The sequence below is a fragment of the Chrysochloris asiatica genome, unplaced genomic scaffold (genome assembly GCF_000296735.1).
Source record: "Chrysochloris asiatica unplaced genomic scaffold, ChrAsi1.0 scaffold00193, whole genome shotgun sequence".
Taxonomy (NCBI): Eukaryota; Metazoa; Chordata; class Mammalia; order Afrosoricida; family Chrysochloridae; genus Chrysochloris; species Chrysochloris asiatica.
In genome coordinates this window covers 4,293,040-4,311,922 of record NW_006408711.1, presented here as the reverse complement: position 1 = coordinate 4,311,922, position 18,883 = coordinate 4,293,040, and the positions used below count along the sequence as shown (strand labels likewise).

Sequence of the window (18,883 nt, the reverse complement as noted above, 5' to 3'; positions counted from 1 at the left end):
GCAAGCAAGTTGCTTGTTCTTGTAGTAACAGTCGGTCTGCCTATGTTGTTTTGTATTTTTCCTGTAGGTCTTTTCTTTCAAGAAGTATCTTCTGTTCTTCTAGCAACTCCAGGTTGGTCTGCTTGTCCTTTCAAGTGGGAATTTCCCATCCCTGGAGATCTGGATGTGGTTCAGGCTTATGTATTATAGTCTTATGTATTTCAGAGGCTCCACAGGAAGCCTCCTTCACTGGGCACGTTGTAGCACATTTTAGGTATTCCAGTCAGTTAACATGGTATTTTCAATAACGTTATATGGATGTGAAAGCTGGACAGTAAATAAGGGAGATCGTAGAAGAATTGATGCCTTTGAATTATGGTGTTGGAGGAGAATACTAACAGTGACCAGCCTAAGAAAGACTCTTAAATCATGAGATAATGTCCATCTTTATCTGTTATGATGGTTTTTGCCTTAAAGTTTATTTTTTAAGAGATTAATATTTCCATTCCTGCTCATCATTTTTTTGCACTTAACTTGATGTATTTTTCCATCCTTTAATTTTTAATCTATTTTTGCGTTTGTGTGTGTTTCATCTCTGGTAGAAAACATATGGAAGGATCTTGTTTTCTTATCCATTGTGCTACTCACTGTCTCTTGATTGGTGCATTCAGTCCATTAACATTTAATGTAATTATTGATAGTGTCACTTAACTGTTGTCCTTTTGCTGGTTTTTTGTGTGTGGTGCTCCTGGTTTCTTTGTTCTGCATGCTTGCCTGTGTTGATTTAATTTTGTGTGTATATGTTCTTTTTATTGTCACTTTCTTCATAGTTTTTATATTTATGAAATCTTCATGGATGTTCCTTTTCCAGATTTGATGTAAAGGTGTATTAAGTTTCTTTAAGGTTACCCTGTACCTTACTAATTTCTTCTACTTTTGCCTTCATATTTGATGGACAACTTTGCTGAGTATGAATCTTCATTGGCAGATATTTTATTTCAGAGTTTTGTCTCCCTATTGCCTTCTTGCTTGCATGGTTTCTGTGGAGAAAATAGAGCTTAATATTACTGGCTTTCCTTTGTAGTTAACATTTTGTTTTTCCCAAGCTGCTTTCAGGATTCTTTACTTGTCTTTGACTTTGTAGAGTATGATCCTAATATGTCTTGTTGATTTTCTTTTGGGGTTGATCCTGCCTGGGGGATTGTTCAGTTTCTAGAATGCTTATCTTCTTGTCTTTCATGCTCTTAGGGAAATTTTTTTCCAGCACCTCTTTGACTGTCTTATCTGTGGAATTCTTTGTCTGTTTTTGTTCTGGAATTCCAATTACCTGTAGGTGATTACTCATCATGTTTCCCCACATGAATTTTAGGGTTTCTTCAAATTATTTCATTCTTTTTTCTGATTGTTCCTCTATCTTACAAGTATTGAGAGATATAGCTTCAAGGTCACTGATTCTAACTTTCATTGTTTTAGTTCTATTACTTTGCCCTTTCATTGTATTGTCCATTTTTGATATCTTAGTATTGATCATCTGGATTTTTGTTGCAGGTTTTGTATTGTTTCCAATGCTATATCTATTTTATTTGACTATTCTTGTATTGCTTGACTGCATTCTTCCTTGTTTTCCTTGACCTTTCTGTGAAACATTTGGATGTACCTCAGTATCATTCTCTTAATTTTTTTTAAGGTAATTCCAGTGGCTCTTCTTCCACAAAAGCATTTAATAGCTTTTCCTCTTGATCATTACTCTGTCTTGTTTCTTCATGTGAACAGAAGTTTTCTGATGCTTTCTAGGCATTGTGGTATTGCTCTACCTGCATTAACTTGAATGTATGCTGGTTTATTCTTCAGCACTCACTGATTACCTCCTAGTGGCTGTGATCAGCAGACGATTGTCTCTGTTCATTGTTCATACCGATCAATTCAGAGTGGATTTATCAGGTATTGGTTATAGTCACTGCTGGTTTATAGTAGCTAGTATTGGCTCTTTCCCACTTGGTGGTGCTATAGCTGGTATAGCTATATGGCTGCAGTTGCTGTTTCCTTTCAGGTGTGGCAAGAAGAGAAAATACATCCACAGGAAAGGTGGACAATAAAACTGGGGGAAAATAAAATAAAACAATCAGGAAACCACAGGGGGAAATTCTCAACTAAATATTCCCCAATAGAATATAATTATATATAAAAAATAATACATCGCGACCAAGTGAGATGCAAGGGTAGTTCAATATTAGAATTATAGAGTTGGAGAAGAATATTGAAAGTATCATGGACTATTCAGGATATGCAAAGCACTTCTGGAAAAGAAGAACAAAGTTGGAAGCCTTTCACTCCCTGATTTCAACATTTACTACATGGCTGCAGTGATCAAAACAGCCTGGTACTGGTACAATAAAAGATACATAGATCAATGGAACAGAATTGAAAATCCAGAAATTAACCCATCCACATACAACCAACTGATATTGAACTAAGGCCAAAGTACATTGAATGGGGAGGAGATAATCTCTTAATTAGAGAGTGCTGGCAGAACTGGAAATCATTATGTAAAAGACTGAAACAAGACCTTTACCTCATACCATATACAAAAACCAACTCAGCATGGATTAGAAACCTAAATGTGAATTCCAGAATGATAAAGGTCCTCAATGAAAAAATAGGGACAAATTTAAGGGCACAAGTATACCAACAATTGTGAGGATGGTGTAGGACCAGACAAGAGTTTTATTCTGTTGTGCGTAGGCCACTATGAGTCAGAACTGATTAGAAGGCACCTAACAATGACAACATAAATTGGAATAGAATAGATGACTATGTTGTAATCTCATTGGAGTGGAGGAATACTTTGTTACTGTTTATCTCGCTGCTGCTTTTTAGACAGTGCTTTTATTAAGCTTTCCCATTAAGTAATCTTCTAATTACTATGGGTAGTACATTCCCATTGTATTGAAGTTAGGAAAAGATTGTCTGAATTGGGAAAAATATTCTGTGGGTTTTTGTGGGATTTAAATACCTGTCTCATAATGAATGAAGTTTTGAGGAGTAAAGAAATTCCATGCATGCCATTGATTTTATATTGTATTTGTTAAAGAGACTTTGTAACTTTAAATTAATTTTCCTGTCTGTGGTTCTCTTAGACACTTAATACAATAAAGTTGGAATTTAAGACCATGCAGACTTAACTTCAGGGTCTGACTGTTTTATTTATTTTGAATTTTTTTTTAGCCAAAGGAAGAAATGAGTTATCAGTTATGATCTTCTCTGAGTAACCTTCAATTTTATATAGGCTTTAACAGATATAACCAGAGAGTACTTTAAAGGTCAATCATGTTTTATTTGTGTAATTCAAAGTGACAGGCTAGCACATTTTAGTACTTGGCGCACTCAGAAAATATTCATGCCATCCAAATGGTTTCCCTATGGATTAGAGGTGGAAAGGTTCTATAACAAAGGTTCAAGAAACCAGAATAGTTTTAATTTCAAATATTAATTCTCATCATTTTCACTATGAATATTCAGAAATCTCAAAGGACATATGTGAATCTTTTCAGAGTTTAATTGGCTTAATCTAGAGGATCCTATAGGAGAGCTATTAGAATGATAAGAACAAGAAACCTGATTGATGAGACCTGAAATTATAACAGCATTGATCAAGAGTTACATTGCTTCCTAGTCTGAAGATTTCTTTTAATAAGAATAGTAAAAAAATCTCCATTTTTGCAGTGCCCTTTTTGGAAAGCCACAATATAATACCATCTTTATCACATTGATCTTCTTTTTTTCTTAATTTGTCTAAGTTAGCTGAGATTTTATTGCCACTGGACCAAAAGAGAAACAAAATTATCAGACTCAACTGTTCATCTAGACAGAGGTGACTGGAATATAGAGATATCAGAATACATGTTTCCCTTGAACTTCAGTGGCAGAAACAGGACTGTGCTCATCATATTCCCAAGGATACTTATACTCTTAAGCAACAGGATGCTAGAGGGTCTGTGGACCTGAAGTGGGAGTCTGAAGACCTGAAGTATGAGCCTTTAAGAACTCCTCAAGATGTTCCATCTTTTCACGTCATTGATGGACGATTCTGGTGCCACAATGCCTCAGTAATAATCTGAGTCTTCACCCGATTCTGTAACCAGGACGGTCCAAAGACTGTGATTTTGGCTGTTGTTGTTGTGTGCCATGGAGTTGGTTCTGACTCATAGCGACCCTGTATAGGGTTGTAAATCTTTACGGGAGCAGAAAGACTCATCTTTCTCCCGCGGATCAGCTGGTAGTTTCGAACTGTTGACCTTGTGGTTCGCAGCCCGATTTGTAACCTCTACGCTACCAGAGCTCCTTCCTAGAATTCATCATACCCATAATCCACAGAGCTTTGGCCAATCACTCAATTTTCCAAATTGAGGCTCATTTTGGGCCAAAGATGGGTCGAACAGCCATGCCGCCAGGTGTAACACCAGCAGTTCATCCATCAAAAACCACTTTAACTGCATGTCAAGTATTTGATCTGTGTGATATTGTAAGAAGTCTGGTCCCTGCTGGGCCTCAGCACCACTGCATTATCTACCATGTTGAAAGCAAAACAAGCAAGGAAGAAGAGTAAGCTAGAAGCATCTATTACCAAGATACAGGTCTTATGTTGATCATTTTATATAGAGAAACAATCATTTTCATTTAAAATGGAAATCTGAAAATGAAGTAGTGCAGCAGTCTCATTCAAATGTTCTTTGCAGTTCAGTCATATTGTCAATTATGTAATCCAGTTCACTTGATCTTCTGGGGTTTTTGTTCTCCTCATTCAGTCCTCTCATTAATTAAGGTTTAAGATTTGTTTCTGGGGACATGGTAGCTCTGTAGGATAAACACTGGACTGCGAACCAGAAGGTAGGTGGTTCAAGCCTACTACCCACTCCATGAGAGAAAGATGAAACTTTTTGTTCCTACAAGGATTGACAGCCTCAGAAACCCTATACATTTCTGCTATGAGTCAGAAATGACTTGGTAGCACTTTAAAACAACAACAAGGATTAGTTTCAATGTTCTAGTTTCCTCCAATGAATCTTGAGTTTAATTAAATAAAAATTATGAAACAGGGTGAGAACAATTTATGTGATTGTTCTGATTTTAAAATTGCATGTATAAATTGCAACTTAGTTTAAGTTTGATAGTAGTCATCAATGCTTCTATTTGTTTCATATCGTTGTCTGTCAATAAATCAGTCTCATAAATTGAAATTGAAGGGGTATTATAGCTCTACCTTTGAATTATAGCTTAGCTATATGATTTTTTTTTAAGTTTTTATTGTGAACTGAGTGGTAGTTTACATGGGAGAACATCGACTTTACACTACCATTTCATTCCAATGATTACAGTCTCCTCCATGCATCATCATTCAACAGTATTTGCTTCCATTCCCTTGATGGTCCTAGGCTCCTCTGTTTCTGGACGGTACAATTAACTAGTCCCCTATTTTTGTTACAAAACGTCTACCTTTACAATTATGACCGTTGCAATTAGTCATGATAACAATTATTCACTATTGAATCATAACAATCTTATCCCCATCTCTTCTCACCTGACCCATATAGACAAGATGAAAACTATTCATTGGGGACTCTACCTTCCCCCCCACACTCTTTGGCTATATGATTTTGGAGAGTTATTATAAACTCTTGATTTTTTTTTTCAGCTATAAAGTATGGAAACTGATAGCCAGCTGAAAAATATCAGAAATAATTAAAATGTGTTGGTAGTTAAAGTGTTTATATATGTAAATTTTTAAAATCCACCAGGAGGTCAGCTTGAACAGACATTTTCTGAATAGTTACTAAATGCCAGACAGGATTCCAATTGCTGAGAGTACACAGAGAAAGAGATGACCCAATACCTCAAAGTAATCACAGTCTGATTGCAGATATAAGTGAGTAAACAGATACATAGACTGAGTACTATGATTAAAGAATGGAAGTTCGAGAGGAGGAAGATTGGACAAAGCTTCCCTGAGGAGGAAAACTGAAGTTGAATCTTGAAGGAGAATGTGAGTACAAGTTGTGAGGCAATGAGATAGAGAAATGTTACTTCAGACAGACAGTTGTAACAGTGGAGAAGAGAGATTAGAAACTGCCAGCAAATCTGCAGGAGTAAAAAAAAGGTTTTGCCTGGAGCTGGAACAAGGTCACAGACTATAGCGGGGCTACAATGTTAGGCTTTTATTTTGATGTGGTTTTTGGAAAGCAATTGAAAAATTTGACCCAAAGAATGACATAATCAAATGTGTAGCCTAGAAAAATTTACTTAGCCCATTTTCTCTGTTATATTGTATTCTGGTATTTTCTCTTGTTAGGTGCTGCTGAGTCAATTCCTACTCATACCGATCCATTGCACAACAGAACAAAACACTGCCCGGTCCTGCACCATCCTCACTATTGTTATTATGTTTGAGCCCATTACTGCCACTGTGTAAATTCATCTTGTTGGAGGTCTTCGTATTTTTTGCTTACCTTCCACTTTACCAAGCATAATGTCCTTCTCCAAGGACTGGTATTTTCTAGTCACACATTAAATTGACTTCCTTATCAGAGAAAACAATTATCTTGTTTAACCTAAGTCTGTCATCACATTGATGTTAGGCACTTGTATATTTATGATCTTTGTTGAAAGCTAAGAAAATTGCCACCTAGATATTTAAATTTTAGTAGCTCACGGTAGTGAGATATAAAGTTCATCGTATCTGACAATCTCACTTAACTGTTATAGCATGGGACCAAAGAAGACAATTTTGCTTTTGGGCAATGTCCAACACCCTAAGCCTTTTAACACACTTGGCACAAGAATGTCAGAGACATTTGTTCCAATATACAATCCTCACATGGTAATGATCTTTCATTGTAAGGATATCGTTCTTGACAGTGAACCATAAAAAAAACACTGTTTGATGTGCTTTACATTATACAGTCATTTTCTGTGGCTTGATTTATAGAAGCAAGAGAATTTTCTAAGCATAACCTAATCAGGACCCTTGATTTCCAATCCCTCATGACTGTATTCATACAGGAATGCTGTTATCTGCATTTGCTACTCATCCTCCAACCCCATTTCTGATTCTAAATAGGACATATGTTAGGAGTCCAGTTTCAGAGTATCAAGGTACTTTTTAATGATAAATTCTCATTTCTGAAATTTGAGTGTTCAATAAATTTCTAGCCAAAGTTTCTTCCCCATTTTGAAATCTGATGAAGGAAACGGTACATATAAAACCAGACTGACTTCACTTCCGTTCCAGGCCATGGCAGGATATATTTTATTCCTGTGTGAATTGGCCTATTCAAGAAGTCTTCCTTGATTTTGTCTTTGTCCTTTTCCTTATCCTGGATAGTGGTCAGATTTGTCACATCTACCAAACTCCTGACTGTGATCTTGCTTGATCCTAGTTTCCCAAACCACAAATCTATAAAAGCAACTTAAACATAGCCTAACATAGAGGTAGTATTTTTCTACCACTCGTCTGTCAGTTTGTCGTACTGTGGTGGCTTGCAAGCAGCTGTGATTCTGGAAGCTATACTATGGGTATTTTAAATACCAGCAGGGTCACCAATGGTGGACAGGTTTCAGTTGAGCTTCCAGAAGAAGACAGACTAGGAATGAGGAGTGATGAACTACTTCTGAATATTTAGTCATTGAAAACCTTATGAATAGCAGAGAAACACTGTCAGATATAGTGCCGGAAAATGAGCCCCTCAGGTTGGAAGGTACACAAAATGCAACTGGGGAAGAGCTGCCTCCTCAAAGTAGAGTTGACTGTAATGATGCGAATGGAGTAAAGCCTGTGGGAGAAAAGCCCACATGACCTTCATTTGCTGATGGGGCACAACTCAAAATGAAGAGAAACAGCTTTAAACATCCATTGAAAATCGGAACATGGAATGTACAAAGTATGAATCTGGGAATATTGGAAGTTGTAAAAAATGAAATGGAATGCATCAACATCAATATCTTAGGCATTAGTGAGCTGAAATGGACTGGTATTGGCCATTTTGAATCTGACAACCGCATGGTTTACTTGAAGAGGAATAGTGTTGCATTCATTGTCCAAAAGAACATCTGCAAATCAGTCATGAGGTACAACGCTGTCTGTGATAGAATAATATCCTTGTGACTACAGGGAAGCCCAGTTAATGCCACTATTACTCAAATTTATGCACCAACCACTAAAGCCAGTGAGGATGAAATAGAATTCTACCAACTTCTTAAATCTGAAATCAATCAAACATGCAATCAAGATGTATTGACCATTACTGGTGATTGGGATGCAAAGGTTGGGAACAAAGAGGAAGGATCACTAGTTGGAAAATATGGCCTCGGTGATAGAAATGAATCTGGAGATCGCATGATAGAATTCTGCAAAATCAATGATTTGTGCATTTCAAATACCTTCTTTAGACATCATAAGAGATGACTATATACATGGACCTCACCAGATGGAATACAAAGAAATCAAATTGAATAAATCTGTAGAAAGAGACCATAAAAAAGCTCCACATCATCAGTGAAAACAAGGCCAAGGGCCGATTGTGGAACAGACCATCAATTGCTCATATGCAAATTCAAACTGAAGCTGAAGAAAATGAAAACAAGTCCACGAGAGCCAAACTATGACCTTGAATATATCCCACCTGAATTTAGAGATCATCTGAAGAACAGATTTGATACATTAAACATTAAGGACCAAAGACTAAAAAGTTGTGGGATGACATCAAGAACATCATACAGGAAGAAAGCAAAAAGTCATTAAGAAGACAAGAAAAAAGGAAAAGGTCAAAATGGATGTCAGAAGAGACACTGAAACTTGCTCTCCAGAGTGGATGTGCTAAAGCAAATAAAAGAAATGAGGAGGTACAAGAGCTGAGCAGAATATTTTATACGTCAGATCGAGACAACAAGGTCAAATATTACAATGAAAAGAGCAAAGACATGGAGTCAGAAAAACTGAAAGGGAAGAACATGCTCAGCATTTCTCAAGCTGGAGGAACTGAGAAAATTATCAAGCCTCAACTTTCATTATTGAAGGATTCTCAGGGCAAATTATTGAATGATGCAGAAAGCATCAAAAGAAGATGGAAGGACTACACAGTCACTGTTCCAAAAGGAAATGGTTGATATGCAACCGTTTCAAAGACAGCATATGATCAAGAGCCAATGATACTAAAGGAAGAAGTCCAAGGTGCATTGAAAGAATTGGCAAAGGACAAGGCACCAGAAATTGATGATATAAAAATTGAAATCTTTCCACAAAGTGTGGCAGCACTGGAGGCACTCACTCATCTATGTCAAGAAATTCAGAAGACAACTATCTGGCCAACCGATTGGAAAAGATCCGTATTTGTGCCCATTCCAAAGAGAGGTGACCCATGGAATGCAGAAATCGTTGCGCAATATCTTTGATATCCCTTGCGAGTAAAGTTTTACTAAAGGTAATACAGAAACAGTTACAAGCATACATTGACAGACAACTTACAGAGGTTCAAGCCAGATTCAGAAGAGGATGTGGAACGAGGGATATCATTGCTGATGTCCAGTGGATCTTGGCTGAAAGCAGAGCATACCAGAAAGATGCTTACCTGTGCTTTATTGACTATGCAAAGGCTTTCAATTGTGTGGCTCATGACAAGCTATGGACAACATTGCGAAGTATGAGTATTCCAGAACACTTAATTGTGCTCATGAGGAATCTGTATGTGGACCAAGAAGCAGTTGTTAGAACAGAACATGGGAACACTGAATGGTTTATAATTAAGAAAGGTGCGCACAACAAGGTTATATTCTTTCACCATACATATTCAACACGTATGCTGAGCAAATAATCCGAGAAGCTGGGTTATATGAAGAAAAACATGGTATCAGGATTGGAGGAAGAGTCATTAACAACCTGCGATTTGTAGTTGATACAACCTTGCTTGCTGAAAGTGAAGAGGACTTAAAATACTTAACTTATGAAGATCAAAGATCACAGCTTTTGGTATGGATTGCATCTGAATATAAAGAAAACAAAAATCCTCCCCACTGGACTAATAAACAACATTCATATCAATGGAGAAAAGACTGAAGTTGTCAAGGACTTCATTCTTCTTGGATCAATTATCAACACTCATGGAAGTTGCAGTAAAAAAATCAAATGATGTATTGCTTTAGGAAAATCTGCTGCACAAGACCCTTTTTAAAGTGTCGAAGAGCAAAGATGTTAGCTTGAGGTCTAAGGTGCGCCTGACCCAAGCCATGGTATTTTCAATAACCTCATATGCTTGAGAAAGCTGAACAGTGAATAAGAAGACTATAGAAGAATTGATGCTTTTGAGTTATGGTGTTGGAGGAAAATACTGAGAGTGCTATGGGCTGCCAAGAGAACAAGCATATCTGTGTTAGAAGAAGTGCAGCCAGAGTGCTCCTTGGAGGCCAGGATGGCCAAACTTTGTCTCTCATACTTTGGACATATTGTCAGGAGGGATCAGTTGCTGGAGAAGTATATCATTTTTGGTAAGGTGAAGGGTCAGAGAAAAAGAGGAAGACCCCTAGTGAAATGGATTGGCAATATGGCAGCATCAATGAGCTCAAGCATGGCAACAATTGTGAGGTTGGCCCAAGACCGGGCAATGTTTATTCTGTTGTGCATGCGGTCACTATGAGTTGGTACTAGCCCAACAACAACAACAATTGTATTTTTCAAGAAATCCAGTTCTATAATAGTAAAAACTTAGGCAGCAGATTACAATAGAAAAGATGTATAGCTTAAAGTCAGACAAAGTTGGATCTACCATGTGTGCCAGTTACTGAACTGGGCACCTTACACATATCATAGCACAACAGTCTTCTATCAGGAAGCTTTTCCATATGTGGGCTGGACTTTTGAGAGCTTCTAAACGTATCCAAGGAGGACAGTTGCTAAGAGGTGGTTCTGGGGTTCAACTCCACATAGTTCTTTCTATTTGTGTTCTTCACAATATATTACATTGTCTCTGAACAATGAATAAAATGGGTTTTCTGTTAAATAATATATGACTGTGGTGTAGTACTTTAAGGGTTATAAAGTGTTTTCATTATATCTCATTTGATCTATATAATAACTCTTGAAGCAGCTATAATTGTTCCTGTTTTACACGAAAGAAAACTGAAGTTCAATAAGAGTAGTTGTATAACAAGAAATAACTTATAAATGGCACATTCAGTGTTCATAAACTTCAGAAAGACCATGTATAATATCAAGATTTGCTTAAATGTGACATTCTTGTATTGTTCACTCCACTAAGAGCATCAGCAATGTGGCTAAACATTCACTGAATGTAACACTGATTCCCAAAAGGGGAAATGTGTACATCTCTTCCCTCAGTCTACTCCCAAAGTTCCACTGCATTCTTCCTGGATTATTCAGATTCTCTACGCAATGTTTTTCTTTCTACCTGACTATGAACATAACAAAGTATAAGCTGTGTATCTACCTCACGAGACTATTTCACTACCAGTCATCAAAACATAAAATAACAGAAAGCCTCTCTTTACATGTGCTTTTCACAGACAAATTATTATTTAGATTCACTATAATCGGGCTGCGAACCTTAAGGTCAGTGGTTCGAAACTACCAGCTGCTCCGCGAGAGAAAGATGAGGCTTTCTACTCCTGTGAAGATTTATACCCTCGGAAACCCTGTACAGGGTTGCTATGGGTCGGAACCGACTCAACGGCACTTAACAAAAACAAAAACAAAAATAATGGGGTTACATTGATGTACAATAATCTGGTTTGCTTTCAGATATATCCCCTACCCCAATGTGGAATGAATTACACATTTTACTACCTGAATTTCCATTTATTACTTTTTTTTTTCCAGGTTTTGTGATGAAGGAACCTGTACAGATAAAGCCAATATTCTATATGCCTGGGCAAGAAATGCGCCCCCAACCAGACTCCCTAAAGGTACATCAAATTACTTTTGTATAATCTTCTTTTAAGCAAGTAATTTCTGATTCCAAAGTTCTTTTTTATTATAGTCCTTCAGAACAGTTAACAATGTCTTTTATTACAGTTTCACACTTAAAGTACCAGAATCACCTGCTTTGTATAAAAAAGGTTACTTTGCTTCTCTTGTTAAGTAGTTTGCCCATTAAACATTTTAGGTAGTATTAGAAAATAACCAAGAATACCTTGAGCCACTTTTGACTTAAGGCACATTGGTTCTTGACAACTGGAACATTTACGAGCCAAGAGAGCTGGGAATTAAATAAATTTCTGTTTCATAAAACACTTTTTTTTTAATAGTCCTGGAACATAGATATGAATGTGATGCCAAACCTCTCTTGGCTTTCTGACTTCACCTCTAAACTGGTCTTAGCTTCCAATGTTTGAGTGAATTACCAGGCATTCTTTTATTACCCAAATGTGTCATAATATTATAGGGATTATTCCTCACAGTTCTCTTAGGGAGCAGTGCTTTTGTGGATGGCGTCATGTCATCCTTATATTCTATTGCTTCCCTAACTCATGCCAGCAGCATTAACTAATGACTGTTTTGCTTGCTTCTTCAGAATTCCTTTCTATTAAGTAAGTGTGCAAACTAGAATGTGGGTCGGCCATAGATTTGTTAATATTTTTAAGAACCATTAGAACAAATGTAGGAAAAAAATTTTTTTTTCCCTGATTGCAATTATGTTCTCTGTAGTTATTTTTTCTTAGCTTACTAGAAAACTCTAATAATAACACAATTAAGAACCTTAAGATTCCAAAGGTTACTGACACACTGAACTATGTAATCTAATTGGTTTCCTTAGTGATATTTTTGCAGCAGCTTGTTTTTATATGAGGGGGGAAAGTAATTCTAAAGAATATTAAGGAGTTTCTATAATAATTAGAAGGTGTAAATGAATGTGAATACATAAAAACAAAACCAGGAAATAGTTTGTCTATGTATATTTGTCTCATCAGGAACCCTGGTGGCACAATGGGTTAAGCATTGGATTGCTAACCATGAGGAAAACCATCAGCCACTCCAAGAGTGAAAGATGAGGCTATTTGCACCCCTAAAGATTTCGTCTCAGAAACCCTTAGGAGCAGTTGTCCTCTGCCCTATAGAGCCACTGTGAGTCCGACTTGACTCAGTGGCAGTGGTGGTTGTTTCATCAGCAAGGACAGATTTTGTTTTGGTTTCTTTCTTTCTTTCAAAATGAGTGAATTAGCCTCTGAAAGTATAAGTGGTTATTTTGGTTCTGAAATGGAAACTATGAATAGAATTCCATTAGAGCTTTGAGAAGGATTGAATGATTGCTCATAAGAAATTTTCAGTGAATGTTTAGTTTACATCATATCATATGCTACATGATATTTTATTTCCCCTAGAATTTTTTAAGTTCAACATGAGATTAGATATCTCTTTCTATTTTCAAATACTTGATTTTAATTATTATTTCTAAAATATTAACTTACCCTCTTTTGTAAATTTTTAGGTGTTGGATTCAGAGTTGGAGGAGATACTGGAAGCAAATACTTTGTCCTACAGGTTCACTATGGGGATATTAGTGCTTTTAGAGGTAAGTTTTTGAAAGGTTGGAACTAAGCACAACATTTATTACTATATTGTCTAAAAATGTATATCCAAACTGTTATCCATACAGATTTTAGAATGAAGAACACCCCTCCCTCATCTTTTACTACTATGGGACAACTGTCTTTGTTTCCTTTAATTTGGGACTATTAAAGAAATTCTTTTCATTTTGAAAGTTGCAATCTGTTTTGCACATATTCATTATCCTGTGAGTTATGCTTATATATTGAGGATCTTTGGTCCTTTCTGTTCTCCTGTAAGGGACTCCTTCCACACAGTATTGTCACAAAGTATATGAGATTAGTTTATTATTTTGAACAAGACTTGAGAGATTAACAGATTCTGCAATACCTCAGGGGAGCTCTCAAATACTGGGTTTCAGGTCATTGCTTCATCAGTAATCAAAACCTTCCGATTCATGAACTCATCCACTGTCCACTGTACTAACACAGAGACCCCAACCACCCTTGAAATAAATAATAAAAAACCAGTTGCCCTCAAGTCAGTTCTGATTTATGCAGAACTGTGCTTCATTAGGTTTTCAATTCTAAGGTGACTTTGGGTGGACTTGAAACTCCAACCTTTTTGTTAGTAGTCAAGCATGTTGAGTATTTGCAATACCCCAAAAACTCACTCCAGAGAAGCCTTAAATACTTCCCTAGACTCCTGTTGCTCTACCCATGTTTACAGTACATTTTACTTAAAAGCATCTTATTAGAGAATCATTAACATTAGAAAGGGGCACTGATACCAAGACAACCCACACTAGTACAGGTTATTTCTTCTGACTTATTTAGTTAAATTCTAACTGTATTCCGAGTTCACACTGATGTATTCATGGAAATGTAGATATTAAGCAGTTTACTCCTTGGCTTTTCTACTATATCTTGCTGATTTATACATCTTCCCTTGAATTCTCCCATTTAATGTTATGGTTCTACTAACTGGCCTGATGTATTTCTCTTTCGAAACACATTTGATTTCTATTTGACAAATAAATTAGGAAGTAGATGCTCATTTCTGCCCAAAAAATATCCTCTGAGGACTTTGCTGAGAGAGCCCCATGTAGTGAGAGATCTATAGATTCTTGGCCTTCACACTGGGACAAAAAATGTAATTTCCCTCTGGAAAGTAATGTTGGAAAGAATAATTTTATGTAGTTTAAAAACTAGAATTAGTACTAGAGTCAGATATATCATTATCAATTAAGCAAGTACTTGTGTGTAACCCATGAATCTAATTTCCAAATGACACTTGTTTCTGCATTTTAAATGTACTTTGAGTTGTAAACAAATAGCTTTCAATTTTTGGAACAAAAACTAATCTTAAATTAACTGCCTGTAGTACTGAAACTAGAATTTGTTGAAAACCAAAGAATAAATAACATTGTGTCTGAAGAACAAAGAATTACCTACTGTAAGAATTTACCATGTTGGCATCAATAAAACAGGCAAATTCTAAAACTGCTGATTTCCAAAGCATTGACAAGACTATAATATCAACCCAAAAGGCAAGGATCACCGCATCTAAAATAACCTATCATATCATAACCCCAACACTCCCTCCCCCTTCACTCTCTTTCTATAAAACTCTGGGCTTCACTTTGCATCCTAACTCCTCTTAGCTTACAGACCTCTTAACAGCTAATGCATTGATACTCAGGAATATGGATGCTATATGATGGGAATTCAAAATATTCATGAAAAAGTAGAATTAGAAGATAATGGAATTTTCCATGAAGCACGCTAGTATATACTAGATCTGTATGTATTGTTGTTGTTAAATGCCGTCAAGTTGATTCCGACTCATAGTGACCCTGTATAGGGTTTCCAAGGAGTGACTGGTGAGGTTAAACCTCCTATCTTGTGATTCAAACCAGCCTGGCAGTCCACTGCTTTATCCCATGTCACCACTACAGGACTCTGTGTGTGTGTGTGTGTGTGTGTGTGTGTATGAAAGTAAGTTAAAATGCATTTATACCAGGGTTCTAATTCATACATACACAGGCAGGTTAATTCCAAGCAAAATGTGCTTAGACGCATTTCTGTGATCAGTGGATGGTTAAAGTTATGCTATCTCAGTAATACACTAGTGTTAGTAATGATAGGGGTGCCTTTAAAAAAAATGTCCAATAAAATAGAGGTTTCTAAGGCGGAGCTGCTGAGTAAGGTCAATTCAAGGTAAGAGGTCAGCTCAGAAGGTTATGGTGACTGGTTTTTGGGAAGCCAAAGGGGTAATCTAGATAGGGTTTTTTTTGTTGTTGTTGTTTTAAGAACACAGGACAATCACAGGGAATTATTAGGAGGAAGTTTTAAGAAAATTGAAACTGCATCAGTGGGAAAAATGCCAGGAAAGTTGCACAAAGGAATTTTTCTTCATCATGACAGTGCACCTCCTCATTCTTACAGGTGTCCTAAGGTAATGTCTTTGGGAAACTTTACCCCATTCATCCTTCAGACTTCTTTTTGTTCACAAAATTCAAACAACAAATGAGCATGATTTGTGTCCTTCACAGATGTTGGCATCTGCCATCTCAACATGGTTTAAATGGAAGAACGCAGAATTCTTCAGGGAAGGATTTGCTGTTGTTAGGTGCCTTTAAGTCTATTCCAACTCATAGCAACCTTATTCACAACAGAATGAATCATTGCCTAGTCCTGTGCCATCCCCATAATTAGTGATACATTTGAGTCCAGTGCTGCTGCTTCTACTATGTCAATCCATCTCATTGGGGTCTTTTCCTATTTATCACCAACTCTCCAATTTATCAAGTATGATGTCCTTCTCCAGGGACTGTTCCCTCCTAACAACATGTCTTATGGATGAGAGACAAAAGCTCACCATCCCCGGCTTCTACAGAGTATTCTGACTGTACTTCTTCCAACACAGATTTGTTGGTCCTTCTGGCACTTCATGGTACTTTTAATATTCTTCTCCAACACGATAATTCAAATACATTAATTCTTCTCTAGTATCCCTTATTTGTTGCCCAAATTTCATGTGCTTATGAGACAATATATCATTTGATTCCTTGACTGCTACTTCTATGGGTGTTGATTTCGGATTCAAGCAAAATGAAGTCTTTGATAACATATGGAAATCTTTTTTTTTTTTAATTGTGAACTCAGTGATGGTTTACATGGGAAAACATAGGCTTTACACCATCATTTCATTACAATGATTACAATGTCCTCCATACATCATCATTGAACAGCATTTGCTTCCATTCCCTCTTGGTTTTTTGGGGGGTGGGGGAAGATATATACAAAAACACTCAGGAATATATAATAATTTAAACAACCAAAAGACACATTCTGCAAGCTTGCCTCTGACCACCAGCACTCAGTCCGTCTCTTTCCATGAATCTAGAGTCCTCAGCTGCACCCTCTCTCCACGTCCTCATCTCTGCCTGTATCTATGGTGTCGCTGCTTCTCTGGATAGGGTACCGCATTCTGCTTGTGTTCTTCTCCCTTGATGCCCCTAGGGTCCTCGGTTTCTGGACTGTAAGATTAACTACTCCCCAGTTTTGTTACAAAACTTTTACCTTTATAGTTGTAACAGTCGCAATTAGTCATGAAAACAATTACTATTGAATCATAAGATTCTTATCCCCATCTCTTCTCACCAGACCTGTCTATACAAAATGAAAACTATTCAGTGGGGATTTTACCTTGCCCTGCACACTCTGAAACTAAACTTCCTCTTAAAAACTTGTAAGCCAGTCACTTCGTGCCTTTATCGCCCCCTTATTTTAGGTAGCCAATGACTAAGGTACCCGTCCCTATCTACCCTATATACAGAGAAGACTCTAGAAATACTTTTTGAATGTCCTTATAATCGTTTATATATACACATGCAAGCACACACACATATATATATACTAGCTTCATAATTTATTTACATTTCTTACTCATTTGGAATTAACTTCCTTTATAATTTATTATTTACTATAGAGGTAATAAGCATTGATATTTTAATATGTACATATATGTTGTTGTTGAGAGCCAATGAGTAGGTTCTAACCCATAGCGACTCTGTACAGGGTTTCCAAGGAGCTGCTTATGAGTTTAAACTGTCAGTCTTGCAGTTCAAGCTGACTTTGCAGTCCCGTGCATTAATCCATAGCACCTGGTGTGGTGCTGTGGGCTAATGCGCCAGACTGCAAAGCCGTTTGAACTGCAAGGTTGGTGGTTCAAGCTTACCAACTGCTCCTCAGAAACCCTATACAGGGTCTCTATGGGTCGGAACCGACTCGACGGCACTTAACAACAACAACAACAACCACATATATAACTTTATTATGTCTTTTTATAAGACTAACTTTATTATCATTCTTTATTATAAGAGGCAGATGAGAAGCTCTTTACTATTTTCTTTTTCTAACTTTTTCCAGGAGAGTTATACTATAAGAAAGGTGTATAGGTAATTAGCAAGGAAGTAATATTACTAATGCTATAGTTCAAATAGTTTATCTTCATATAACAAGCTATAAATTTTAACGAAAATTTTCACTCTGGTAATTTGTTTAGTACAAATTGGTACCATCATATCCCTTAGCTATACATGATTTCAATCAGTAAGCAAACACATAGTAAGCAAACTTGCCTAAAACAGTGAGGTAGCATTAAATTGGGTACAAATGGAGATTGAATCATCAAACCTAATCCTGACAGAGTTTTAATTAATCTGGTAAAATATTAGAGGTTTTATAAATTACTATAACTTTTTAGAAAGCAATCTGACTCTATTATATGAATTTAAAATACATTAAAATCTTGCTCTATGTTTGCTCTTTTTTTGCTCTACATTTCTATTCTAATTAAATAGATTTTTTTTAAACCTACCTTCTTTCAGTAATCCTGGTGGGGTGCTGCAGGATAAGCACTGTACTGCTAACTGCAAGGTCAGCGGTTCAGACCCAGCAACTGCTCCTTGAAAACCCTACATACAGTCAGTCCATATGAATTGGAACCAACTCAATGACACTTAACCTTCAAGTGATTTATGCACCATTAGCTATAATATGAACAACTGAAAAGTTATTAAGTGTTCCTTAATAGGAGTTGTGGGGTGACATCAAGAACATCATACATGAAGAGAGCAAAAAGTCATTAAGACAAGAAAGAAGGAAAAGGTCAAGATGGATGTCAGAAGCGACTCTGAAACTTGCTCTCCAACGTAGAGAAGCCAAAGCAAATGGAAAAATTGAAAAGGTGCAAGAGCTGAACAGAAAATTTCAAAGATCAGCTCGAGAAGATAAAGCCAAATACTATAATAAAATATGCAAAGATTTAGAGTTAGAAAACCAAAAGGGA

At 36.7% G+C, this 18,883-nt stretch overlaps 1 protein-coding gene across 2 annotated transcripts in view; it reads left to right on the top strand.

The window, feature by feature from the left end:
* PAM (peptidylglycine alpha-amidating monooxygenase) overlaps positions 1-18,883 on the top strand; it is a 306,825-nt gene that overhangs the window by 95,083 nt on the left and 192,859 nt on the right. For both annotated transcript variants that reach the window (XM_006872314.1, XM_006872315.1), the window contains exons 5-6: positions 11,861-11,946; positions 13,470-13,553. In XM_006872314.1, the coding sequence (XP_006872376.1) occupies positions 11,861-11,946; positions 13,470-13,553 (170 nt within the window). The remainder of the gene's footprint in view (positions 1-11,860; positions 11,947-13,469; positions 13,554-18,883) is intronic.